Genomic DNA, 26,988 nt, shown 5'->3' on the forward strand with positions numbered 1-26,988 from the left:
ATTTCTTTCCCCTTGGCGGCAAAACGTTTTTCATACTCTGTTGTCAATATGCACAAGCGCCCGTCCGCGCCCTTGTTCTTTTCGTTTCTTTTCAATCGATCTTGTGTATAGATACATACATGAATGTATATTCACGTCACTGGAAAGTATCATGCAAATCGTGTCTGTTTTATATATACTCACTCCTTGAGGTCATCCGGGAATCTGTCCGTGATAGGGGTCGAAGGACCCTTCGAGTGGGACATGGAGTAGGGAGCCTGGCCAGATGTCAGCAAGAAAAGAAAAAAAGGTCAAACCTTCCAATCGACAGTTGCCAGATTACTCACGAGAACCTGTTTGGCGTTGCAGACCCGCCAGGCCAGCCGCCGCACGTTTCCGTCGGCTGGGACAACGGCCGGCGCGAACTCGATGCCAAACATGTTGCGGATCGCATACACCACGCGCTTAGCGTACTTGGAGTCTCGCTCCACGTGGCTGCCAAACTGCTCGTCCACCGTGTTGGGCGCAATGTCAGGGTCGCGGTCAAGGCAGTTGCGCACCACAGGCAACAGGGCCTCGGCGATGGCCTGCTCGTACGTGCCCTGGGTCTGTGCCTCAAGGGCCTGCTCCTCCTCCTCGTTATCAAAGCGGGTGATGCGCACCTCGAAAGGTTCGCTGATGGACATGACATGGTGTGTGCCGTCGTGATGATAGCGGAACTCAAAAGTGCCCTGGGTCCACCAGAGCTTGTCCCCTTCGAAGACCATCTCCCCGCGGACGAGATTGGAGTTGGGCACCGGCTCGTCAGAGGTCACCATGCCGTCACTCGAGCCATAGAACCCTGGCGACACAGGGATCCAGCGGCCTAGCGACGAGACCTCGGTGACCTCTCGAGAGCGGTTGTCGGTGACCATGTAGAGGCCCACCCAGTCCTGTTTGCCATGGTTCGCAGGTGCGTTCCACTTCACCTTGATTGGGGCACCGTACTCAAAGACCCACGTCTTGACGTCCTTGGGCACTCGTGCATTCAGACTCTCCTTCCCAGTGGCTCTTTCACTGAGTGGGGAGGTCGCTGAGGTGCCCTCGATGCCCAGGGAGTAGTCCTTGGGGTTGAAACCGGCCAGCTGGGGGGACAGCCTCGTGATGGTCAGCCTGGCCGGATACTTGTTGAACAGTGCCGTGGTGTCGCGGACGATGCTTGATACGCCAGTGGCCAGCACGGGGCCGGCCGTCTCGATCACATCGTCCACAAAGTTACGGGTCTCGTCCAGGACCTTGTCCACGTTGGACGACCATGTCTTGACGGGGGGCGGGAGAGACTTCTTGATGAACTTGGTCAGGCCGGCCTCTTCCCGGATGTTGCTGGACCCGTACACCTTGTGCATGTGCGGCCGCTCGACGTACTCGATAAAGCACATGGTGAGGATCTGGCTCAGGAGGGCAAAGAGGGCGATTGATCTGCTCCAACATATGAGCGCGGCGCCCCACAGTCCAGCCAGGCCGATGATGCGCTCTGGGTTGTTCAGGAATCGATAGATGGACTTGTACGTCAGCTTGGCCTTGTGGTCGAAGAAGAAGTCTCCATAGAACCACCCGAATTCGCCAAGTGATTCGTAGACGCTCACAAAGGTCCAGATCTGGAGGGCAATCAGGCTGATGCCGATGACGTGCCGCAACATGACCCAACCGTGAGCCCAGTCTTCTGGGAGGCTATACATCTTCCAGCACACAGCGCAGAACGACGCAACACTCAAAGTCATGCTGAAATGATACAGTCCCTTCCACTGGCGCCATGCCTCCAAGGCGTTGTCGCCATACTTGACAAAATGCCTAGTGATCATTTTCTCCTTGGACTGCAGGGTCAGGAGGATGCCGATACCTACGCAGTACCACAGACGCCACAGGAGGGCATGCACGAAGAAGAGGAACTGGTAGGTCGGAGTGGACGGTGTGACCAGGGCTAGGACAGCCACGTAAATTGAGGCCACAATTCTATCACACGTTTTGGATTAGTCACGTATTTCATACTGGGATGGAACATAATTCATCACTTTTTTCACACATTGATGTTCTCAATACATGTATCCGGGCGGAGAGAATAGGAAGTCCTTTTTTTTTTTTGGGGGGGGGGGGGGGGGAAGGAGGCTCCAGAAGGATCTCTTTCGTTCTCTCCAGGGGGGATAAATAAAACACGTACACAGAGTAGTCGGTTGAGCGGAACAGGTCAATGTTTCTGAGGCCCAGGATATTGTGCACGGGTGCCAATGCCTCTCTCGACACATCATCCACAGGCTGGAAGGGTTCTTCACGGTCTGACCCGGAGCGAGACTTCCTCGGCGGGGGTGGATTATACGTCTTGTCAATATGGGGGTTCTCCACGACCACCAGGAAGACGAGCTGGGCCACGTGGGCAGCAATGGAGATGAAGAGGACCTCGTAGCTGGCAGCCATGGCGCTGATGCCATAGTAGCCGGCGTAGCCGATGGAGTACATGGGGTGGGGTGCGCACTCGAAGACGCCATCAAAGGTCAGCTCCTGGTCGATCAGGTAGAAGAAGTCACCCCAGTACCAGGCGTAGTCCTTGACGACGCGGTGGGCATCCAGCTTGACCCAGAGGTTGAAGAGGAAGAGCGCGATGCCGACAGACCAGCGGCATAGGAACAGCAGCGGGGTCTCCCCGTCGGGGACGTGGGCACAGGCGACAGCGAAGAGGCAGTAGGACACAAAGTCGCACATGAGGATCAGGTCAACCAGCCTGCGGAAGACCAGCCAGGTGTTGTACTCGAGCGGCGCCTCGTCGAACTTGTAGTCCTCGGGGATCTTGGCTTCGAGCTCGTGCTTGAGAAAGCGGTACAGGGCCGGGCGCGGGTTCTCGCCGGTCGAGGGGTTCACGAAAAGCTTCCAGCGCCTCGCCCATGCCACCATCAGCCTGCTATAGGACTGCTGCTGGAGGAGAACGCCGATGCCCACATTGTAAGAAGCCCTCCAAAAGATGAAGACGGCGGCGACAACAGGCTTCCGCAGGTCAGCTGGCAGCAGATAGGCTACCAAGGCATGTAGGACGAGGATGGCAAGCACAATGGCATCAGACAGGTTCTTTGGTTCTCGAGGGTCGAAGAGCTGGGAGACCATGTCATGGGTCGTTGGGACAATGAAGACTGTGGTGGTGGTGAATTATTTACCCCAAGACATTGGTCAGCGGTTGACTATCTTCGCTGAGAAGGGTGCGACCGGGGGGGGGGGGACAAAACAAAGAGGTTTTATAATTACCTGTGCCATCTGGTGTGCGACCATAGGTCTTGCTCGACTTTGCAGTGTCACCATGCTGGGCAGCCTGGGCATCTTTATCAATGGGTCCTGTGATTTTGAGGTCCTCAGTAGCGGCAACCTTGTGGTCAGAAGAAGGCGGCGCAACTTCAGATGAGGCCGTGACACGCTGGCGCAAGGTGGCGTCCGTGGCAGGAAAATCCGCAGAAGAGCTCATCCCCGAAGTTGAAGTCAAGGATGATAGGGGAGGATCGTTGAGAAAGGGAAAAAGAAAGAAAGGGGAGCAGTCTGGTGCCCGTGCCGTATCATGTGGAAGGAGAGAGGGTTGAGGGGGAGACCTTGACGACGACAAGGAATCGAGGTTGAGGAGGAGGAGTGGGTAAACAGGAAGTCGGCTGGACGAAAGCGGCAAGTCGCAAAGCAATTCGGCAGCTTCCAAAACTCTCTGTGTGTTTGTGTATTTGTTTCGGCGCTGCTGCGGTTGTTGACGGTAAAATTTGGGGCCGCCCAGGATGGCAAACGTGGTCTTGGCTGCATGTGCAGGCCAGCTTGAGGAATTACCATGGGGTGTGTAAGGGAAATAGTCAATAGAATGTCATCACGGTGCCTTTTGCCTGCAACGCGAGGTTCCATGTGCTTTGGCATGGCGTGACTCTGCTTTGGTGTGAATTGATTGGTCTCTGAACACATGCTTCCCCTCATACATTCACATGCACTACCACACAAAATGTACTAGTACCCCACGGTAAATTTATTCAGGCTCTACTCTCCCTTTCTCTGTTTTGCTGCTTCCAATTGGAACAGCACACCAGAGGGAACAAGAAGAAGAAGAAAAGACATAAGAGAGAAAGAGAGACACACACACAAAACAAAAGAGACATGAAATAAAATAATATACAATAGAATCGAACTTGCATCATTGAGGGAAGGCCGGGGGGGGGGGGGGTACGAGAGAGAAGGGGAGAGGGAGGGGAGAGAAAACCCCCTGGCCTTCCCCAACAAAAAAACGCGAGACTGCACAAAGCCGACGGGAACCAAAAGAAGAAGAAACACAACAAAAAAAAATTACCCTTTCCAACCAATCATCTCGTCAGTCTTACCAGGGTCTATCTGGTCCGAGAAATACGAGGTGAGTATTTCAATGTAGCGCTATACTAGAAAAAGTTCTGTTCCGTACTGTTGTTGCTATATTGTATCCTCTGTCACATGTCATTTGGGGGGAGGGGGGGTGTGGGTTTTGTATGTGTTATCGCATTAGCCAGAGGAAGAGATGAGGACCACATAAGTGGGACCTAGCAGTTCTGGCAAGAAAAGAAGAAGAGAAACATAAAAACACACTGGCTTCATCTGGGGTTCAGTCCAAGAGAGAGGGTCCCCCGCCCGTAAAGTATTCCCACACAAAAGCACAACAGAAGAGAGAGGAATCCAGAGGAGGGATTGGTCAGGTGCCAAGCAAGGCACATAAACTCTGGTACATGCACCAGAGGAGATATATTCTTTCGCGGCACAGAACCTGGGAACGACTTTGGTGGGGTCCCGTGTATCCGACATGGGCGGGGTCAACGACGTGGCAGGGCATAAGTAAACATGCATGCAGATGCCCTGTTGATCTGAGTGGTAATCTAGGATAAAGTGCGTTCTAGTGAGGACCGGTGAAGGGCTGGAGGGAGCAAATCGTGCTGGCCAGTCATGGACTTGGCTTGCATGGCTGTCGGCACTTAGTGTTGGACTAGTCCAACCATGGGCATGATCTTTCTTCTGCGCAGGGCTGTCTTCAGCAGCTGCATCTGCACGTTGATTTATGACTACCTAATTTTTTCTTATTCCTTTTCTGCTGTCCAAGTACTACTTACCATAGTAGCAGTGGCTGGTGATGGAAAATGCGGTGGTAGTAATGGTTGTAGTGGCAGCAGTGGCTGCAGTGGGTGGCGGTGGTGAGAATGGTGACAATACAGTGTGATGGTGATAGTAGAGATCATCATAAAAATGACAGAGATCTGGTGAGATTCGAAATAGCCATCAATCTTAGAAATCTGAACGGCACACAGATCTCGAGAGAGTGGTGGGCTGGTCTAGAGAGATGTAAGCACTGTCAGATGAGACTGTCGCCGTACATGTATGGTGTGAATTGCTACTTCTCATGCGACGCCCTTCTCTGTCTCTCCTATCTCTCTTCCCCCGTTTTCCACTTCCTCATTCCTAGACAGAACGAGAAAGAGACCGAGTAGCTGAGTGGCTGGAAAGTTGGGCATCACTGCAGTCAGCCCGCGGCACGACCTTCCCCAGACCCAACTCCTCCCGCTCGACATAACACGACCCCGGCTCAGCTCCTCTCTTGGATGAGGGGGAGGCTGCCGGCTTCCGAGACAAGAGGGACAACATCGGCGTCACATTCTCACGGAGGATGCCGTCACTTCACTCGCCTTACTCCGTGTGGCTTACCAGCCTCTTCCCTCTCTCACCCGCCAAGCTCTACCTATGCGCATACACCCGTGGACCAGAAACCATACCCTGACTGGTAGAATGCGTGCGCCATCAGGTGATATTCCTATTATAAAGCAGACATGATCGGCCGTTGCACACTACAAGCCACGGCGGCGGCAGACTGCAGGCCGTGCTGTTCCCAGGACGAGAAAAGGAGAAAAACAAAACACAGGTCGAAGGAGGTGAGGAGATGAGGACTCTGGAAGGATGAGAGGCAGAAGAGAAAGAGAAAGAGATTCGAGAACAGGAAATCAATCTGATGCCGTCGCGGGCCCCCACCCCGTCCATGTTTTGCGAACCGGGGCACAATTTCGGGGAGGGATTCTCATCACATCCGAGCCGCCACCAGCCACCTTTTCCCGTTCCAATGCACACTGCATAGCTAGATGAGCATATGCATGCATGCAAACAAGAGGGAGGGGAGGGTTCAGAGAGGCAGGAGGGGGTGGCCGGCAGCCTGAAAAGGAGGAGGAGGAGGAAGGTGCTTGATGGCCCAGCCTATTTCCTTTTTGTCCTTTTCCTGGCTCCCCTGACCCCCATGCATGCATGCAACCCAAGCAAGCCCTTTTGCTGCTGCACCACGCACGCAGAGGGCCAATCTCGCTCTGGGCTCCTGGCATGTAACCTTGAGTAGCCCGCCTGTTCCCAGCCGCTGGTCGATTTGGCAGACCGGGAACCCAACCCGAGGCAATATTTCATCATCCGGCTTGCTCGGTGGTCCCTTGGCTGACCGGTCGGAGCCCAACAGCCCTATGACCTGGCCCTTTCCCCCCCGCGCACATGGAAAGGAGTAGAAGAGTAATAATTTTGCCAGCCCGCTCGGTTCGGCCTTGACGTCGACTTCAATCCCGGCCCTGCTTCTGCACCAAATCACCATGACAGACCATACCACACTATAGGGCACACTTGACCGGCTCCTTCGTCGTCCTCCTCCAGAACCAGTGAGGACATTCAGACACACACGCGACTTTCCAGCCCTAGCCAGCGAATACTCCGGTCAAACCTAGGAGTGGGACCCCCCAGCTCGGCGGAAAAGAGGGGCCTTGTTGACAGGTCCGGTCCAGACTTTCGAGAAAAGATCCCTCCCAGAACCTGCCGTTGCCTGCCTGCCTGCCTGCCTGCCTGTCTATTGCTCTTCAGCCTCGAGTTTTCGTCCTTCTTCCATTGTAGTTAATTCTTGTTTTGTGTTCCTTCCTTCTTCTTCTTCTTCTTCTTCTTCTGTCCCTAATCCCCCTCTTGAGGCCCACGCGTGCTCTGTTCAGGACTGAGGACCAACGATCATCACCTCGAGAGCGGGTACCAAGATATCTCGACTTTCACCCTAATACTCTTTCGCCTCCGAATTCGTGTCGAGACAAGGAGGGGAAGAATAAGTCAGCAGCTGGTCCTAAGAAAAATACCATCGCGCACCGCTGTGGCCCTAGCCACAGCCCGGCAGAAACCCGAGGTGCGGTTGGAACCGCCTGGGGGAACGGCCCGCAAGCGGAAACTTTTCCTCCCCAGCGCCGTCGATCTCCTTCTGCTTGCCCTCGTCTTTCTTTCCCTTTCTCCTTCTTCTCGTCCTGCTGTACTCAAGGCCAGGTTACGGTCTCCATATTCACTCACTTACCTCCATTCTGGGCCAGCATCCATCCTATCACCAGTATATACGGCCTCCTTCCGAAAACTTGGGTAACCGCCGTGCCAGCAATCCTACCGCTCCTCTCGCTGACCCACCTGCCCTTACATCACCTGTAAGAGGTGGTGTCCGTTCCACGAGTGAAAGATAGGACAGCACAGAGGGTCTTTCCCCTCCCCTCTTCTCACCAAGGCTAGGTCCATCACCGCCTGTTCTGGCGGCTCCTTGACCCAAAGCCTTCGACGTTGAGAACCGCCGCCTCATGCTTGTTGGCCCTGACCATAAGCTCCTTCGGCCATCTTCCTCCTCCTATTTCTCCTCCACCCAGACTTCCCCTGTCCTGGTTGACAACACAGCGCCAGCCCACATGAGGTCTTACGCCCTGACACCATCCGAACTCCTCCCTTCTCCTCCCGACGGCGGCAGCCAAACTTGCCCTACTCCTCATCCCTTCGCCATGAGGATGACGGGCAATGCTCTGTGCAGGTTGTGGTCCCAGGTGCCAGGCCTCAGCGAGCCCTGGTGCATGCAGATCCAGTAAGTTTTAGCTCCGTCCCTCACTCGACAAGGCGCTCGTATCCACTGTTTGGTGTCCCGTATCAGAAGACATGAAGGGGTCCCTGTTTTTCAAAGGCTCAGAGCACTTGGACCAGACCACATGCCCATGCTCCCTCCCCCTGACCTTAAGCGTTCAATATGCCATAGGCGGCAAGAGAGAGGGTGGGAGAGAGAAGGATGCTGCTTGGGAACTCAGGTGACCCTGCTAACAAGAGAACCTTAGATGGCGCATCGGCCAGGACGAGGAGTTGATTGCGGCACTGACGGAGCCCCGCTACCCATGCGCGGACGACAGTATCGAGACCATCGTCCTCACCCAGACCATCTACCTCTGCCAGCTCCTCCTGCATCTGCAGGAGTTCGACCCGTGCACAGGAGTCATCGCTGACGACGAAGAGATCGACGAGGAGCTCTCCCGTGTCTTCCAGGACTGCATCGCCCGCGAGTACAACGTCGCCTATGACACGCGCGTGCGTGACGGCCCCGCGCCCGACGGGGAGGCGCTCGAGCGCGTGGTGAAAGGGCTCACGAGGGCTCAGCTGGAGGGTACCAGGGAGCTGGAGACCAGGGTAGAGACGGAGGCCACAACAGCCGTGGTTCCGGCCCCCGGCGGCGGCGGCGGGGGTGAGGAGGCACAGACGAGAGTCCGGCTGCACCAGGTCCTCGTGGCGACGCTAGTAGAGCTCAAGAGGACGTTGCGGCGGACGCCGGCCCGCTACGAGCTCGTGTACGGACCCCGTACGGAGGCGACCTGGGCGGCACGCTTCTCGACGCGCATCATGCAGTGGCGCCACCTGGTGCGGAACGGGTCGGGCGCACTGGTTCAGGGCGTCGTCGAGGTCCAACCCCACGATGTGCTGCCGCTCGATGAGGAGGGTATGCAGGTGTACCAGATCCTGCGAAGTGTTGCGCCTGGTCGCATCCATGTGCTCTCGCCCGTCCAGCCCGAGATGCCGGCGACGCGGCCCTGGTCTCAGGACCAGGAGTTTGGCCCCCAGCAGCAGCATCACCAACCGCAGGGCCACGACCTTCGCTACTCGCAACAACTACAACCGCAGCACCCGCAGCAGCAGCTCCGTCAACACCAAATCCATCATACTCACCACCATCACCAACACACACGATCCATTAGCAGCGGCATTAAAATGGTCCCGCCGGCATACAGCACCCCTGTGGCCCACACGCCCGTGTCGACGCCGTCCGAGTCCGCCGACACCCCTCGCACCACGCCACAGTACCCGTATCCGTCGCTCAGCGCGGGGTCTCACACCATGGAGGGCAGCTCAAAGAGGGCCTCGCAGGAAATGAGCTACCCGCCGCCAACAAAGAGACTCCAGCTGATGGTGCCCCCTGCCGTGCCAGGGGCAGGAGGGGATGTCCCCGCGAGCAACCTCCCCATACGGTGCGGCGGCCCCATGGACATCGACCGCCCGCAGCAGGACGAGGAGGCATCTTCCCTCGACACGAACGTTCTCTTGAGCCGAGTCCTGAGCCGGGTTACCGAGCTAGGTCAAAAGATCGACGGAATGCAGCACGGCATGGATGCGAAGATGAACCAGCTGGACGAAAGATTGCAACGTATCCAGGAGTCTTTGGTCTAGCTCTTTGACCGCTTCTTTGTTGGTTTACATTTGTAATCTCAACAGAGCTTTTCGCTTTGTTCCTGACATCCAGTTTGTATCTCGTTCTCCGTTTTAACTATTGATGACAAGCTTGTCAACAACTGTGGTAGTGGTTTCTCCTACCCTGTGGTGTTAGCGGTACTTTTTTTCTTTTCCCCTTCCCTCGGCGTAGGTATGTTTCTCGTGTCTTTCTTCGTCTATCAAGGGAAGGGACTGTATATCCAAGGTTCAGCTTCACGTTAATGGATGTGAGTGCCGTCATGACATTTTCAAGAGGGTGATCTGGAAGGGGTCAAAGGACATCGATTTCCAATTGGAAGAAGAACACAAAGGCGAGTCAAGGAGTCACATGGGACAAGGAAAGAAAAAAAAAGGGGCAAAGGCCTGGCTCATATACGAGCCGTAGGATAGGCGATGATATCGTCGTCAAAAAAAAAGGAAAGCAGGCCCGTGAGGGGTTGAGGAGACTGAATGGAAGAATGAGGCGAGCCATAAAGAAGAGCGGGGTGGGAGAAGAAGGGACGGAGCTGGATGCAGGCGACAACTGAAAGAGCAGAAGAGAGAGAAGGAGAGAGGGTAGAGGATGTTGCAGTGGAGGAAGGAGTAACTCGTCTCGTAGGGAAAGAGGAAAGGGCAGCAGCAGTAGAGGACCAGTCCGCATTTGTACAAGTTTTTTATGAGCAAGCGGCAGAGACTTGAAATGGCTGAGACTCTGGTCCAAGACTAATTCCGATCAACGGTTGACGGTCTAGCAGATCGGTAGACTGGGCTGCCCCTGGACGGGTTCGGTTGCTGCCTCGTCCACAGTCATGTTCTCGGTGCACACTTGCTCAGAGATCTACCTACACCAGACCATGACGACACTTGGCGGAAATTCCCATTTCTATAAATCCTATGAATACTTCCAGAGCACTGAAAACTTTTTTTGCTTTCTCTTGTTTTAACGGTTCCTGAGTAAGTAGGGTTGAAGGTTGCCTTTAGGGCTTAAGGATTATGACGGCCTACATTTCATCGGGTTGGGGGGGGGGGGGGGAGTTTATCATTAGAGACATGCGATACGGAAACAGTAGCGATGTTTCTCTCACAACCACGCCCAATATTACTTCAACAGTGAGGGCCATAATTGTCTCTCAATGCTTTGCTAGTCATTGCCTTCTGATCTGTCTTGAGCATCAAGTCTTTTGATCTCGCCCAAAAGGAGGTTTGATGCAAAAAGCACCTCCCACCTCTTTCTCTTTTCAAGACAGGCTCCGTCAGCAGTCAATGATTCGTCCTCTTCTTCATGATGCAGAGCACGAAACACTTGCAGAGTACTTCCAAGGAATCCTCGGGAACAAGAGAAGAGAGAAGAAAAAGATTCAGCAATGCAACAGATCGAAAAAGAGGCCCACAGCAGGAAGATATGATAGAATAAAGTAGATAAGATGATCTCGAGGCTAGCTGGGTATAATACCGGCGCGCTATACCATAGGGCTGACAAGGATATGCCCATTCCTGCTAGGCTCTTTCTCTCTTTCTCTCTCTCTCTCTCTCTCGTGTAAGAACTTTGACCAGCGCCTTCATTTGGCATCTTCATGCTCTCTCCTTCACTCGTCACTAGCTCTGTCTCTCGAAATCTACCATTCAACATGCCCCCACCCCTACCAATTCCTCCATTCACCTACCTCGACTGCTCGCCTCGGCCAGAAGAGATCATAAACTTATATACACATCCATCATCGAGGAACCGTGTCATCCCAGCTACAAGGACAGGCATGTCTATAATGAGGAACATCGAAATATGTGACCCTTGTTCCCTCCAAGAAGAAACATCGAAGATCTATGGAAAGGTTCCGTTCCTGACGAGACCCTCTCCCATTTGCCTGGGCTGCCTCACAAAATCACACGACCGCATGAACATCCCGGAGATCACCCAGATCACCCACATCCAAGCAATTCCAGGGATACACCGCCAGCCAAAACTGCTTCCCAGCTCTGTCTTCCATTCCCTCCTCTCCCTCCTCCCCTCCCACCACTCATTCACTTAGTCATTCATCCATGTCCCCTTTTCCCCGCGCCCATCTCGAACAAGATGGCCAACACATACACCAAGCGAGGGGGGGAGCTGTGTGTGGGCCCCCCTTGCTATTTTCCACACCGCGACCCTGGGAGGCACGGCGCGTACAGCGCACCGCTCTCGTGGGGGGTGGAGACCCATGGTTATATGTGAGTTAAGATAAAGTGAGTGAGTCAGAGTATTGCTATACTATACTACCTCGAAGGACGTCGACTGGGGGGAGAGGTCGTCGCGACATATGGTCCCCGTCTCTCCCACCTCTTGCCCTCTCTGTTGTTTTCTGTTTTCGTTCCTCGTTCTCTCTTTTTCTCCGCCGTGTTCGTGTCTGTTCTCGATCTCGTTGGATCATATATTACACTTTTAAAAACATACCACATATATATTTGCAGTCTTATATTGGGGAAGGCCCATACACCCCCTCTATTATCCTTTCGTACCAAAACCCCTGGTTATTATTTACATACATACATACATACATATACAAAAACACACAAACACCGAGAGATAGAATCACCAATTCACCTTCAATCTTCATCCCAATGAGCTTCTTCTCCAAGCCAGACGCCGCCGCCCGCCAAGGCCCCAAGAAGGGCGCCAGCGCCAGCGCCACCACGGACCCGTCCGATCCAGGCTCCTCCACTGCCGCACGGGGTGAGGACGAGCCCGCCCGCCCAGGCACCTCCGGCACGGAGATGCTGCTGACCAACAACCGGCGCCGCGCCTCGCACCGTTTCAAGGACGCACAGAAGAAGGAGCGCGAATACAGGAACAAGAAGCGTGCCACCGCAGCCCGGGCGAATTATCATGAAGCGGTATGTAGTTTTTTTTTTGGGGGGGGGGCGGGAAGGGGGAGGGTTGGTGAAGATGATTGTGTATTTCTGTTCAAGTGACATTTGATATATGAGGAGCGACAGACAGAAGAAAAAAAAACAAAGAAAAAAAAGAACCATCCTCGCTAATCCCCCTACATAGAAATCCCACTTCAGACAAGGTCTCCACCACACCTGGACCGGCTTCAAGATGAGCTTCGGCGTGCTCAAGAGCGCGGGATATCTCCTCCGCGACAAGAACGACCGTCTCTCCCGCCAGGCCGAGGAGAAGCGCAGGCTGCGGGCCGCCGACAAGCAGCGCAAGCTGGAGGAGAAGCTCCGGCGGGACAGGGAGATGCTGGAGAAGGACGGCGGCGAGACCATTCGCGAGGGTGCCGATCACCGTGGTGACAATGATGGTGAGCGTGACGAGAACTAATGGATCTTGCACACAGTGGGGGATCTTCTTCACCCTCCCAAAGAAAAACGTCGGTGTGGCGGTCTGGGCCTGTTGAGGCCTTTATCGAAAAGGAAGAAAATGGGGGCGACGAGATTGATACCTGCCCCCCTTAACGTGAAGGCTGGCCTTTTCTGTGTTTTTCGAGTTTCTCCTTTTGTCTTTTGCGACTTGGTTGGATTTGACCAGGGAAAACACCCCTCCACTCATTCACTCACTCTCACTCTCACTCATGGGTTTTTTTTTCTTTTTCTTTCTTTCCTATTTCTTTTTTTACCCCAGTTTTGTTTCTCTTTCCACGACCTGACGAAGCGACGATAACGACCGGAATAATCAGGCCTCATCAACAACGAAAAAAGGTGAGGCCTTCTCAGAAAAAGAAACTGGTCAGTCAGTCGGAAGGTCATTCATGTATACGAAGAGAATATGCAACGTACGGCTCTGGGGGGATGGAGGCCTGAGGAGGGAATTATTTCCCACGTCATAACTGCTTAGTTTTCCCCCTTTTTCTATTTTTTCTCTTCTTTTTTCTCTCTTCTTCTCTTTCCTTTGTCTTCTTCTTTGTCAGTGATATCCCAGGTGAGAGAGAACAAAAGATGGTCATGGATAAATAGATTGTTCACGTGGCGGGAGGAAGGGAGGATAATGGTTGATAATACCACCACTAGGATAATTCCAATGACAACGAATATCCGTAATGCATACATATGTCGTGAAGTTATACCATGGTACTCGCTGGTACACCTCCCTTCCATCAGAAATGGTTAAATTCCAGGAGCAAGACGACCCGGCTGCCCTCAGTCTCGCTATGATATGATCTCAAGTGGGGATAGATAGTTAAGCCATTAAGCAGTCACAACATTTTTCTGACTTCCCGAGTTCGACCTGGCAGGAAAAGGCAAGAAACTGATTCAAACATGAATAATTTGCATTCCCCCAAATCCAAGCCATCTATTTTGATTCCCTTATAGCTCCAGACTGTGGAGCCCTGCCGAGTACCAGCGGTCATCTCACGGGCCCAAAAATGCGCATGCTCAAACAAGTCATGCGCTCCACGTGAACGATCAGAGAGGCGCTGCATAGTCCTTAGCTTTCCTTATGAAACGGGCCTGCCTGCTTGCCTGCCGGCCTGCCTCCTCCTTAGGCCTTCTTAGCGAACTCCACCTTCAAGATCAAGTGCTTGAATCCAAAGCCGTCCATTTTGTTGCATGCCTTGACAGCATCATCTCTGTCCGCGAAGCTGATGAAAGCAAAGCCCTTAGCACGACCGGTCTCACGGTCCTTGGCCAAGAAGACGCGGGTGACGCGGCCGAAGCGCTCGAACATATCGCGAAGCTCCTGCTCCTCGGCCATCTCGGAGACCTGTGAAAGAAAAGACGAAAAGTCAGCATTACGGATCAATAATATCTTCGCCCAAACCCGGTGTGACGAGCACTAAAAGAGTAAGATAGGACCATGAGGGAGAAGAAAACATACGTTTGTGACACGAAGTGTGGCAAAGTCGTCGCGGTCGCTGTACTTGCCACCCATCTTCTCGCCCTCGCCACCAGCACCGCCCTTCCGCAGAGCAGGCGGGACATAGCTGCCCTTCTTACCAGCCTCCCCCTCACCAGCCCTGCTCGCGCCGCCGGCAGAGGGCTCGTCACCCATGCCCGCAGCAACGTCCGCCTCGCCGCCGACGGGAGCCATGGTGTCCTTGTAGGGGCAACGGGCCGTGAAATGCTCGCCGTTGCAGATACGGCACTTGACTTTCGAGCCGGCCAGCTTCTGCTTCAGGCTCTGGGCGTTGGGGTCGTTGGCCTCGTTCTGGGCCTCCTGCTTCCAGTTGGCGCTGGGCCGGAAGATGATATTCTCGCCGACCGAGGTGGTGTCGGGGGCCGGGCCCGCGCCGTCGTTGGCGGAGAGACCGAACTTGGGCCACTTCTTGCGCATCGCGACGAGCGGGTTGACTACCTCGCGGTGCGTGATCATGCGGATGCGACGGGTTGTCTTGATGGTTCGCCCTTGGTCGTCGATGCGATACGAGATGACTGTCTTGGTTCCGTCGCGGTTCTGGATAGTCTCGTCGGGGGGGAGGGTGGTTGGCACTTCCTCGTTGTCGTCGTCGTCAGCCCAGTCGCGGGCGTTGTTGGTAGCAGTCGCCATCGTGGGGGGTTTTTTTTTTTGTGTGCTTGTGCTTGTATTATGTGCGTGATGTGCGTGTGGGTGGGTGCGTGTCTTGTTTGTTGGTGGTGGTCTCTTGTTCCTGTCGAAGGGGGGTTTTTTGATGGAACTTTGGTTGTGGTAGCAGCGGGGGCGGGCAAAGAATAAATTCGTCAAGGCTCGAAATGGGACAGTCTTTTGTGGTGGGGCCAGGGTGTTTAGCGTGGGTTTGACCCCAAGAGGTGGCTTCCCGCTTAGTCATTGGGGCTACACCTCATGAGCGGGTAGAAGCAAGGCACGCCAATAACTGCTTCTACTTGGATAAGTACTTGACCCTGGCGGGAATCATGCCTTGTCACCCTCCCCAACCAGGAACAGAATACATTGACGGACACAAGATTCATGATCATAAAACGGCTGCCACATCTCACACCTGAAAAATCTCACACCCAAGCAAGATTACTTGAACAGACTTTTAGATTACGTTCCAAGCCTTCAGTAAACGAGGCGAACAAGGTACGTATCCCATCCTGTAGAGCAAGGCTCGTCTTCGCTCAGAAGGAGCTGTCGTGCAAGCCCCTCAGGTCCTGTTTTGACCTTCTTTTATCCCAATAATAATAATGATAATAATCCCAAGAAGCCAATGCGATGCCATGCAATGCAATGCCCTACGGTCGTTCCCATAATGCGTTCATCACATGACATGTCGACATGCTCCAAGGCCAATGGAAAACCCTGTCATCAATGCTCACCCAAGCGTGGTGTTTCCGTTCCCATCTTTGAAAACGCCAATTTCACTCCTGTCTCGTCCCATCCGTATCCATTGTCCATCCCGTTATAACCGTTCCCGAACCTGGCCAGACAAAGGAGAGATTCAAGGGAACAGAACAGAACAGCACTACACAGTAGCGCAGGAGGTAAAGTAGGTACCGTCCAAGAAAGAAATAATAGAAGAAAAAGAGACCAAAGTCCAGGAACCCAGCCCAGACTGTCATTTTGACGCTCCGTGCATGAATAAATAACGAGATAAGCTACCAAAAAAAAAAAAAAAGGAAAAAAGAATCTGTCGTTGAGACACATAACACACATGCACACATAAAATGGGGACGGGGCGTCAGAAAGCACCACCTATCCCCACGCTGATTCGAGGAGGTATGCTTCCAGACCTCCTGTTGGGTTTCCTTGTCGGGATCGGTGGCAGCGCCTTATTCGGTGGCGGGGCGGACAGCGGCGGGAGCACGAGGCCCTGCGCTGGCGGCTGTGGCATATGCGGCATGCTGCGCCTGTTGCTCAGGAAGCTTTTGGCCGACCCGTTCGACCCATTTCGCGAGTGTCCCGGGATGGACAGGAGAGATTCCCTGCGCGAGTTCCTGGATGGTGGCGGCGGCGAGGCGGCACGGGAGCGGAAGAGCTCGTCGAGATGGTCAGAGTGCGTGACTGACTGGCCGGCGACGCTATAGACAGACCCGCGCCGAGAAGAGCCCGTAGGTGATGTGAGGCTGTACACGCTGGCCCGCTTCTGTGCCGCCATGGCACGCTGAATCGGTGAGCGAGATCGTGGGGATACCGCCATGGGCACCGCCGGGTAGTCCTCCACCGAGCCCATGCTCCTGGGAACCTCTGCCACAACTTCCAGCGTCCTGCTGTCATGTGGGGGCCCCTGGTGGACGATGGCGCGGAAGGGGAGGTCCGACTGGGGCGCGCCATCGCCCCAGAGAGAAGAATGCTGTGCTGGCCGGAGCGTGGTCGTGCTGGCTGCCTTGCGGGGGCTGGTCTGGACCGGGGCCTGAAGCGATGGGGCCATCGATGTGCGATTCGATGCTTGTGATGAAGAAAGGTCGTACTCTAGGCGACCATTCTCGGCTGCCCAGCTAGTGAGCATCGAGGAGCTGTCGGGTGGCTGTGAGAAGAGGCAATTATCGTCGTCGGTCTTGAAAGAACTGTGGGCCGACGACCTGGATGGAGAAGGAGAGTCGGCCACCACAGACAGGGGCCGGGTGAAGCCTAGCGTTGGGGGCGGCGGCCTCCTTGGTCTTCGTGGGGGTCTGTTGTTTGATGTCGTGTGAGTAGTGACGCCGTGCATCGTGTCGGCGCCGTTCTGACTGGCTGCACGACGACGTGCTGCGGCGTTGGGGAGGCTGAAGTTTGGTGGCTCCTGCACGGCCGAGAGGGACGAGTGCTGTCGTTGGGGCATGTACTGCCCACCCGATTCCAGGATTATGTTCGATGTCCGATACGATTGTCGCCGGTCCTCGATCTCGGCCGCATTGGGTCGCAGACGGATATCTCTGAGCTCGTCAGCCAGGGGCGTAGCATCCTCAGCAGAAGGGTGGCTGCCTTGGCTCCCGCTGCCGAAACTGTCGCGGATGGGCGAATTGCACGCTGAAGAGTCCGATGTAACGACCGTCCGTGCGATCGACATGAACGAGTATCGGTTAGAGCTATCCCTGAGAGCATCTAGCTGTTGGCCATCCTGGGAGACGAAGCTGTTGGTGGCGGAATTGCTGTCCACATGGTCAGGTGTGAGCTCGGCCAAGGTCGCGGCGAGGTTGGAGTCTGGGCTCTCGGAGCTCGCTGGCGCATTCCACCGGATGTCTGGCATGCTGCCGTTGCGCGTAAATCGATTGAGATCCTGGAAGGCCAGTGTCCGCTGCATGGGCGAGACGGGTGAGCGCGGCGAAGTGCCTACCAGAGTCTGGTCGTTATCCACCTTCGGCCTGCCCGTTTCCGTCACGGGCACCTTGCCGCTGAGCACCTCGATTTCCTTCCGCAGGAGACCCATCCAGCCCTCCATATCTGTGACGTTCTCGAACACCATGAGGCAGTCGGAAGCCTGCCGCTTCTCCTTCTCACGGAGTCCAAACTTGCCCAGCAACGACCGGGTGTCTTGGCTCATGAGAGCAGCGCCGTCCTCAAACACCGAAGATACTTGCAATACCCAGTGCCGCCCAGGAATCACATCGCTCGCAAAGGCCGCCGAATCCTTGGTCAGTCGGACCACCTTCTCCGGCAGACAGTCGTGCGGTCCGTCGCCAGCGTACTGGAGCAGGTAGCCCGAGGTGACCAGCATGTAGATCTTGCTGGTCCAGTCGAGCTTGAACGAAGAGCTGTCGTGCCTGTGCTTCTTCGGCCTCGCCATCTCCGCGAACATGGTCTTCTCGTCGCCCAGGTCGGGGTGGCTGATGGTGGTCATCGCTGTCTCCTTCTTGTTGTGCATCTTGAGGAGGTGGTCGGCCTGAACGCAGGCCGGAAGCGTTGCGGTGCGGATGGCCTGTGGCCAGGCCTGGAAGAGCGGCACACGGTCCCATAAGGTGGTGGGAGTAGTAGCAAGGGAGCCTCTCCTCTTGCCACTCGGAAGCAAGGCCGGCGATTTGGGCGATGGAGAAAAAGGTGGTGATCTCAGGCCCCCGGTCTTTGGGTGCAGGGCAGCCTCTTGTTCCCTCGTGGAAGCGAGCTGCATGTCCGACTGTGTCGCCTTGGGCTGCAGGTCATAAGGCAGACCGCCGATCGTTTCGCTCCCCACCTCCGGCTTCTTGGACGACTCGCCGGCTTCCCGGGTGCCGCCCTTGACGGCATCCACCTCCATTCCCACCTTATGCCGCCCAAATAACCTCCCGAAAGTCAGCCTCGATTCCCTCTTTGCGGCCTTGGCGTTCTTGTCGCCGCGCAAGGCTTGCCTATTGTCCATAGTGGCCTTAATTTCGAGGTCCGGCGGCCTCATTTTGCGTGTGAGCTTTGTGGGTTGTGGGAAGGACTGCTGGGTGTATTCTGGTGGCGTCGACAGGACTGCCTCGTTCATCGTCTCCCAAGGCCAGATACGGATAGATCCACCCGTGATATGACGGTGAATCCAAACGGGGGAAAATAATCAGTGAGGAGATGACAGTACGTTGTGGAAGATCGTAGAGCTGTGCAGCGGCTGATCATCGAGGAGGGTTGGCCTCCCATGTGACGGAAGCGAGTGACGCAGAATAAGAAACAAGTTCAAGTCAAGCTGACAAGATCCACCATCTGTGCAGGAACGAGAGACTGTGTTCGAGACTCGCCAGGGCGTTCTCCTCTTGTTCTCTTCTTTCGTTGGTAATATCACCAAGAGGCGATTGGACGCGCCGTTGGATTTAGAAAAAGGAGTGACGAGACAGGTGTCGTGGTACGAAAGCGACAGGATCGGGTTCAGACCAAACCCAGGTCCGGATCGGGTTGTCAGGGCAAGTCCCCCCGGATACGGTGCACGCGTCCTCAGCTCAGGGTGTCAGAGAGGGAATACTGAAATAAACACATCAAGACCCGGGGACAAAGATGTTTCAGACAATCCCTTCACGGATGCGGAAATAAGTTTGACTGTGGTGGTTGTACAAGAGCCAGCAGTCCACGTCTGACCAGGTCCATGAGAGGGAGGGAAATCGTTGATTCCGTTCTGGACGAGGGCAGGGTTGGTCGTTAGGGTTTTTTTACCCTTCAAATTAGGAACTTTGGTGTGAAGTGAAAACAGAGGAGGGCCCCTCCGAGAAGAAGTGCAGGAATGGAAGAGACAAGCTGCACAGGGCCACGGATCGCCGGCTGGCTGATGGAGAAGGAGAGTCTGTGACTTTAAAAGAGACGGGAGGAGAGTTTATAATGCGTGTACAGTACAAGGTATAGCATATAGAACTGGGCCATCGGGGGATATAGCATCGATCTTGGGTGTACATAACATACACGGCGAATAATTAAAGAGGACTGACTCTCTTTGGGGGAAAGAAAAAAAAGAGAGAGCACGAAAGAAAGAAAAACAATGGGAAGGGGTGACCTGGCCCTGGTTAGTTCTAGCAGGGACCTGGAGCGGGACGCAGCGGGAAGACGCGACCGGGGGGGGAGGAGCAGCAGCGTTGAAGGTAGTGGGGGTGACCTAGGCTGAATGCTGGTAGGTGGATGGGGCTGTCGCTACCGGCCGCCCTGACCGCCTGGCCCGGGGTACCATGACGACCTGCCTGGGGTTCACCACAGCCCGAAAAGGTACTGCGGGACAGCCGTACAAGCTACTTTCTCTATAGTCATGGTATGCCCAGTATTATACGTACAAAATACATCAAGCATGTACCGTGTCAGAGCATGCCAGCTCCATCCTTGTGTGTCTTACCCTGCCCCTTGTCTCTCTGCTCTCTCTTTTTCTCGCTCTCTCTCGCTCTTGTCAGCCACCACGCCAACCTCAGACAGCAACGAGAGAGAGAGAGAGAGAGAGAGAGAGAGAGAGAGAAAGAGCTTTGGAGAGTGTGTCCTGATCAAACTGGTCTCTGTACAGGGTTTAGGCTGGCGGATTTTGATGCAAGGCCTGTGGATCGTGTGGCCCCGCCAGCTCAGCAAGAAAGCCCGGTTGACGGGAGAGCACAGACGTGCTGCTGGGGGGTGCGGGCTCCGAGCTGCGAGCTGCGAGCTACGAGAGCTATTACAAACCTATTGTGGATGACAACGTTGACTCTTTGTTTCTTTTAAACAATGTGTTTGTTGTGGTGGTAGTCAGCCCTCTCTTTGCAGGCCCATCCTCTTCTCATAGAAACCACTCATCGGATGGCAGTAGGGCTTTGTTTCTATTTGTCAATGGTAGAGGAGAAGGATGGTGTCAGGTGTCTTTTTCACAGTTGTTTAACCTAGGCTTGCTTACCTTGTCTCGTCGAGTTGGCCCGACCCTAGCCTGCCTGTCATCATCATCACCGCCTTTCAGGGCGGAGACGTGGGGAAAGATAGACAATGCGACTGGCAAGCCCGCCCGGCTGTACGTGCATGACCGAGCTCGTTCTATCGTGATAAGCGCCTTTACAGTCACAATGAAAGATTCTGTACGGTGTGTAGAGAATAAGAGAGAGAGACAGGCTGTGTTGGCACGGCTGTGGTGACACATGTCGGGACAGACCTCGTGCTCTCTGCCCAGATGTCTCTCTCCCCTTCGTGCCGAGGGCACTATTGTGCGATAGCCTCTGAGAAATGTCATGTAAGATGTACCACAGCAGTAGCCCATAGGTTGAAAATGCCACGGCACAACCAGGGTACCAGGGGATGGGTTCAATCATCTCGCAAATCTTACATCCATCCCGGATCTCGTTCAGGCTCCCGTCCACTCACAGCCAAGGGACCGACGCATCCATGGAGCGGCGACGCGCTTCGTTTCCTCCCACCACCAACCCTTGACTCTTCCTCACCATGCTCATACCCAAACTTCCCTAAACCACTTGCCTACCATGTATCACACCGTAAAGTGCTGACACCTACTGTATATATAGTAGGATTGACGCGTCTTGCCAACCGTGTTATCCACGTTTCTCCATGGGTGCACGCCCGTATTTCTCGCGTCGGCAACCCGTTTTGTTCGTTCACGCCTCGCACTTGCCTGTGCGTTTATGCAGGATTCGGAAATGAGAAAAGGCTGATGCTTTCTTCCATGACTATTGGGGCTGATCGCGGATCAAGGTTGTCCGGCTGCTGTGGGGGGGGGAGGGGTTAAAGCGTTGGCTCCAAGCTGGGATGAGTTGAATTGGATCGAATTGAACGTTGGGCCAAGGCAGAGAGGCATGGCCAGGGTTCTTGGAGAGTAGAAAAAAGGTCCACGGTTCTTTTTTTTCTTCTTCTTCGTGTTTTTCCTCTTACCTCAACCGTTGTCGGCATTTTCCTCAGCCCCTGGCCCCTGATGATTTTCTGGGATTTTTTCTCAACGTGACGGGTTTATCCTCGCGATCTCTACAACGGCTTGGGCACCAAATACCTTGCACGCTGCACGGTAGAAGATCTCAACTTCGTCATTTACAGTGCAAATGAAATGACAGAAGAGTCGAGTGGTCTAGAGTTCCGACTGACACACGATCCACACAGCGTGTATCTCTTGCACACTGCCGTGGCCACATCTCGATCTGGGGGCCATCTCGAAACGAGCTCTAGATTTTGGGATGACCCTAATCGGCGACAATCACCAGTTCAGCCACACGTTGAAGAAACTCTTGTTGTTTTGCTCGTGGTACTGTGTGTGCATTCATGGTTTTTCTTCTCTCTCTGTCCACCACGATTGAAAATTTCCCATCTTCTATCATTGCCGGCGTGTCGCAGCAAGAGAACAAACCTTCTTCCGGGTTTGTATTATGGTACTATGTAGGAGCCAGGGCTGGCAGCCGAGCGACAGGGACAGGCCAGTGTATCCCGGCTCCACGGGATGGGAGAGATCGGTGGAACATTGTGGACACCTCTTGCAGCCCTGTAATACTGTGTGTACCACCATCGATGTTAGTTCATATGCCGAAGTGGACAGAAAGAGAGAAGACAAGGACAAGATGAAAGAGAAGGAAAAAATCCAGGAAAACCTACAAGAGGTGAAGAGACGAGGCAAGAACAGCGTCATCATCATCGTTATAGTCCCTTGTGCATATGAACAACGGGCATATATATATATATATATATATATTTTCTGATTTGAAGCCTCGGTAAGACCGAATTCAGAGCCGGGAGAGCCTGTCGCGAAGAAGGAAGAAAACATATGATCGGATCTCTCCACTTACCTTTTGACTTTCAAAGGATTTTCCTCCTCCTCGTCTCTCAGCTTTCCCCTCCCCCCCCCCCATACCCCCCCTTCTCAACCGGCTAGAGATCACACCTCCCCTCCCCTTTGTCCGGTGGGACAATTTTTACCGATGAAGCCGGTCATTTAGTTATGCATGGGTGTTCAGACCCGGCAGACCGGTCTGCCATGTGAATTTCATTTCATTGCGAGGCCCCCCCTCCCCCAAAAATTGGTAACATATTAAATCGTCCTTACGCCGCCCCTGATATCAGAGCCCATTCCTGTATGCGCCTACGTACATAGGTTGGTAGGACAGGACAGGACAGGACCTTTGTGAGACTGCATCCCTCCTCACCCGACAAGGAGGAGAGGGTGTATTTTGTGGGTTCCTACACACTCCAGTAGTACATAGTACCATACGTACATACATAAAGTACAATGTAACGGTACCGCCAAGAGCGGAGCCTTTCTTTGACGACGGCACACAAACCGATCCCAGCGTGACTTTGCCCCACTCTGAGCGTCCCAAGACACCCTTGCCCCCCTCTTCTTTTCCCCCTTCCATAGCCATCTTCAGAGGAGAAGGGGGGGGGGACGGAGAGAGATAGAGAGAGATAGAGAGATAAACAGAAAGAGCGACAGAAAGAAAAGAAAAAAGAAAAGAAGAAAAGGTTTTCACTTGGACCACGAAATGCAGGGGCCGCACGGGGACTTCTGACTGTTGGGACCGGGAGAAGCTGAAAGCTGGAGCAGGGGCAAGGGGAATGAACTTAGGCACGCAATGCTTTTTTCAGCCTCCTTGACGTCGTCATTTTGATGAACTTTCTTTGATTATCCCTTTCTCCCCCCTTCATCTATTGACTTATTAAATTTTGTTCTTCTCTGCAAAAGGGAGAAATCGTATTCGCAACGCTGTTTTGAATACAACAACAGTATTTTCAAGATTGTCATGACCGCCACTTCATGTAAAGCGATTGGCGCGGGGAAGACAAGGTGATCCGCATTGGAAACGTCTGGGCAAAAAGTAATAAATACGAGGGCTACAACTACAACCCGCCCCTTCTTGGCCCAGACTGTGCCATCAGTCAGTCTACTGCAAACATCTGGAGATTTTGTGAGGAGAAGGGTGGGCGGCTCTGCATCTGGCCACTCCATTCCCATTTCTTATTCATTGGTTGTCTTGTCTCGATCCTCAAATCATCTTGTCTCATGATGCCACACAACCGCAGGTCGGAATTCGACTTACACCCATCCATTACCCACCCATCCATCCATCCATCCATCCATCCACGCACCCGAACCCCTTCCCGTCTACCTTGGTCATATCACACAAAAGACAACCACAAAGAGAGAGGAAAAGGGTCCTGAGGCAAGACGAGAACCAGACGGCCAAAGCGCGCGCGGCTGCAGCCTGACCTGCAGCATCCCACTCCGGCCCCCCTTGCCCCCCTCCCCCCACAGTGGTGGCATGCGTCTCGCCTGCGACGGCGCAGGGGCCGTGATGCAAGACCTCCTCGATCACTCCTGCAGCCCATTCTTTCGCTTCCCCTCCTTCCATCCACGAGAGCAGGCACACACACCACACTACACATACACACACACACACACACACATGCATACTGGTACATGATGCCCCCCGCCCCCTCTTCCGCCCCTCCCCTTTCGTTTCTGCACTACTCATTGATTCGCTCTAGATGGCGCCAACCTTTTGCCCATCTCGTACTATGATACCTCTGTCCATCCGCGCCCCCCCCCCCCTTTCCCTCTCTCTCCATTCGCGTCTCATCTCATCAAATTTCGAAATGAACAACCCTACCCAAAATCATCGCGTAGTATAGAGGCCAATCAACCAATTTGTACAAAAAAAACCCTACGCGACGATAACCTATCACTGGAGAGAAGGGATTCGACACGGGACCCAAAGGAGACGGAAAAAAGCTTCCGAAGTTGTAAGCCCCCCGCCGCCATCTCTGGGGCCCAGAAGCAGTTCCAAAGAGGGGGAGGGAGAGTAAGTGGGAATAGGAACAGGAGTAGAAGGAAGAATAGGACCAGCGCCAGCAGCACGGCAAGGCAGGGTAAGCCAGCCCAAGGGCCCAGCCTATCTGTGGCGGCCCTTTCACCATGTCTCTCGCTTACCAGCCGTCGCACACCTAAGAACGACCACGGCATCATGGAAGGGGGGGGGCGGGGGTGTTCTTCTGCACGTTTCCACTGGTTCGTCGCACTATCGTGCTACCGTCTCGTGTTCTTTTCGTTTCCTTTTTCTTCTTTCCCCTCTTAGCTGCTTCGTCTCTTCTTTCCCTCCCTTGGCTCGTGATGATGGTGGATGTCGCGCGAGTCGGGAAGAATATGTCCTGTCCCGCGAGGCAATTTTTAGAAACATTACACATTCGACACGGTCCTTCACTCCTTTTCTTTTCTTCTTCTTTTTTTTTTCTCGTCAAAAGGACAGCTTACATGACCCGACACGGCGTATTTCGGGTTGTCTCCCCGACAGGTGTGGAATGTTGCCCACAGAGTTAATGTTCGCCGACTCTGAGATCCTTTTTCGCCCCCCTCATGTTGTACACAGAGAGACGTCCTAAGAGGCATACCATACCGGATCAGGCAATGTGCCATGTAAGTACATAAGTATATGTTTCAAAAAGACACCAAAGTGGCCTCGTGATTCCTGCCTCCCATCGGGACCGACGTTTGGACAATTCCTCCGCCCAGCGGGATTGTCCCCTCAACTCTTTTCTTCTTTCTCCTGTTTCTTCTCTTCCCTTCCTTTTCCCATCCCCTCTCTCCTCCGGTGACGCGTTGAGCCCCGTCCTGGGGCCATGCAGCGTAGCCTCGAGATGATCTGCTTTAGGGTGCCCCATTTTCCATGCGGTGCACCGCAGATCATCCCCCTCTGACGAAGCAGTGTGGTTCTACACACTACTGTATACACTATCGCAGCGTTGCGCCACAAGTAACATACTATAACTATTACACGGTAGTACAGAAATATTCCTTCGCCTTTTTCCCCCTTCGCATTCGCTCACCTTTTCACTAAGAAGCTCCATTCGCACTTGGTACCTGCAGTAGCGCCGGCCGGATGCTCTGGGAGGTCCCCGCAAGTCCTGACTCGGCCCAGACCTCTAGAATACAATCGCGTGCTTTCTCTCTCTCTCTTCTCTCTCTCTCTCTCTCTCTCTCTCTCTCTCTTCTTCTCTCTGTATTTTTCCCAACAACAATGGTGGAGATTGTGCTCTTGGCTGGTGCTCCCCTCCTTCGTTTTGGCTTCGTGTAGATTAGAGTTCCATGGCATATCCACAAACTCTGCCCAGAGTGCCGGGGGGGGGGGGGGCGCGGCAGCCAATCTTCGATATCTTTGGATGGGGGAAAATAGACCTTTGATATCCTGCAGTATTCCAAATTATAGACTACCTACCCTGTGACAAAAAGGCAAAAAAAAAAAGTAAACAACAGAAAAAACAAAAGGGTTACCATACAAAACGCGGCCCGCCGTGCACGACGTCGCCGAATAGGATGGTCCCCGACCGACCGACTGGATCTTGCAGGACTCCGCCCATCCGCCTACCCACACACCCACACCCACACCCACCCAGGCGCGCGGCAAGCCAGACGGCCGGATCGGAGGCAAGCAATAGGAAAGTTATTACACACATCGTTACTGTAGTCCCCTCTTTTTTTTTCTTTTTCTTGTCAAGAACCGTTCGTGTCGAAATCCCGCACATCGTCGGATTCCGAGCCGCGCGTGCTTCTTGCGCGTACAGTAGTATAGTAGTAGTAGTAGTAAGTAGTAAGGGGATCGATTTGTGTAGAATGCGAAAAACGAGCAGAGAGAACAGAAAAGAAGTGCATGTTGCTCGTATATACGAAAAAGAAAGAGAGGAAGCAATCCCCCCCTCCCCCAAAACCACTACGCTTTGCCTGCCTCGTCTATTCCAGATCGCCGGTGCAGAAGTAGTCAACAAACTGTAAGGGAGAATAGCGCCAGCTTAACAGCGACAGCCTGGTTGGGTTCTTTGCATATTTACTTAGCTTCTTTTTCTTATTTGTCCTTTACGATAACTCAGCTTTTCCTCCACGATTCAGCAAAATGTAGCTTTTGCCGGAACTTATCGCATACATCCCCTAGGCCGTCCGCCCTCCCGCTCGCAGAGCTTGACAGTGACATCGCGCCCTAGAGGCTTTCCGCCCTGCACGAGGACAGCCTTGTTTCTACAAGATTGTTACAGAACGATTGTAGTGGTAGGAACCTCTTCTCTCTTTCTTCTCTTTTCTGCTGAATCCCGAGATCCGAAGTCGCGAAAAGTCCATGTGATAAGACGAAATTGCGCTCGGGCAGCAGACGTGCCGGCCCCGGTGGCGCGTCAATTCCGTGAGTGCCCTGGTGCTGTAGGAGCTCAACAGCATCGAACTAGGTATTCGTGGTTGGAGCACATCCTACAGGCAAAGGCCCCCATGTATTCCATATGATTTT

General features: G+C 53.9%; 7 protein-coding genes across 7 annotated transcripts; 2 read left to right on the forward strand and 5 right to left on the reverse strand.

Moving 5' to 3' along the window:
• Nucleotides 1-179: 179 nt before the first annotated feature.
• Nucleotides 180-3,463, reverse strand: CHOL-1 (regulation of circadian rhythm; the record flags this gene model as incomplete). Its single annotated transcript, XM_040926183.1, has 4 exons — nt 180-257; nt 327-1,971; nt 2,177-3,137; nt 3,250-3,463. 4 exons carry the CDS (start codon nt 3,461-3,463, stop codon nt 180-182), a joined length of 2,898 nt encoding a protein of 965 aa, XP_040778960.1.
• A 4,342-nt stretch (nt 3,464-7,805) lies between these two features.
• Nucleotides 7,806-9,507, forward strand: M406DRAFT_70101 (uncharacterized protein; the record flags this gene model as incomplete). The annotated part of the gene is made up of 2 exons (XM_040925315.1): nt 7,806-7,885; nt 8,130-9,507. The coding sequence occupies 2 exons, from the start codon at nt 7,806-7,808 to the stop codon at nt 9,505-9,507; spliced, it is 1,458 nt and encodes a 485-aa protein (XP_040778961.1).
• Nucleotides 9,508-12,240: 2,733 nt separating this feature from the next.
• Nucleotides 12,241-12,733, forward strand: M406DRAFT_234495 (uncharacterized protein; the record flags this gene model as incomplete). The annotated part of the gene is made up of 2 exons (XM_040915983.1): nt 12,241-12,396; nt 12,557-12,733. Coding segments are annotated over 2 exons (333 nt in total), but the record flags the coding sequence as incomplete, so codon positions are not given.
• Nucleotides 12,734-13,485: 752 nt separating this feature from the next.
• Nucleotides 13,486-15,106, reverse strand: M406DRAFT_350852 (uncharacterized protein). The gene is made up of 2 exons (XM_040922578.1): nt 14,327-15,106; nt 13,486-14,212 (listed from the first exon to the last, which is right to left on the reverse strand). The coding sequence occupies exons 1-2, from the start codon at nt 14,993-14,995 to the stop codon at nt 13,991-13,993; spliced, it is 891 nt and encodes a 296-aa protein (XP_040778963.1). The 5' UTR covers nt 14,996-15,106; the 3' UTR covers nt 13,486-13,990.
• Nucleotides 15,107-15,454: 348 nt separating this feature from the next.
• Nucleotides 15,455-16,139, reverse strand: M406DRAFT_102200 (uncharacterized protein). The gene has a single exon (XM_040914995.1). The coding sequence runs from the start codon at nt 16,079-16,081 to the stop codon at nt 15,734-15,736; it is 348 nt and encodes a 115-aa protein (XP_040778964.1). The 5' UTR covers nt 16,082-16,139; the 3' UTR covers nt 15,455-15,733.
• Nucleotides 16,107-18,713, reverse strand: M406DRAFT_329049 (uncharacterized protein; the record flags this gene model as incomplete). The annotated part of the gene is made up of 1 exon (XM_040920387.1): nt 16,107-18,713. The coding sequence occupies one exon, from the start codon at nt 18,711-18,713 to the stop codon at nt 16,107-16,109; it is 2,607 nt and encodes an 868-aa protein (XP_040778965.1).
• A 3,216-nt stretch (nt 18,714-21,929) lies between these two features.
• M406DRAFT_70105 (uncharacterized protein) lies at nt 21,930-23,085 on the reverse strand (the record flags this gene model as incomplete). Its single annotated transcript, XM_040925316.1, has 4 exons — nt 21,930-21,980; nt 22,080-22,211; nt 22,814-22,903; nt 22,939-23,085. 4 exons carry the CDS (start codon nt 23,083-23,085, stop codon nt 21,930-21,932), a joined length of 420 nt encoding a protein of 139 aa, XP_040778966.1.
• Between the last annotated feature and the right edge of the window lie 3,903 nt (nt 23,086-26,988).

Source organism: Cryphonectria parasitica (assembly GCF_011745365.1).
Source record: "Cryphonectria parasitica EP155 unplaced genomic scaffold M406scaffold_3, whole genome shotgun sequence".
In the NCBI taxonomy this organism is placed as follows: Eukaryota; Fungi; Ascomycota; class Sordariomycetes; order Diaporthales; family Cryphonectriaceae; genus Cryphonectria; species Cryphonectria parasitica.

Bases quoted from the DNA above. Each gene is read 5' to 3' on its own strand.
- M406DRAFT_350852 (XM_040922578.1), bottom strand. From the start codon at position 14,995: ATGGCGACTGCTACCAACAACGCCCGCGACTGGGCTGACGACGACGAC. The intron at 14,213-14,326 runs GTATGTTTTCTT...TTTCTTTCACAG, and splicing joins CCACACTTCGTGTCACAAAC to GTCTCCGAGATGGCCGAGGA.
- M406DRAFT_102200 (XM_040914995.1), bottom strand. From the start codon at position 16,081: ATGTGTGTTATGTGTCTCAACGACAGATTCTTTTTTCCTTTTTTTTTT.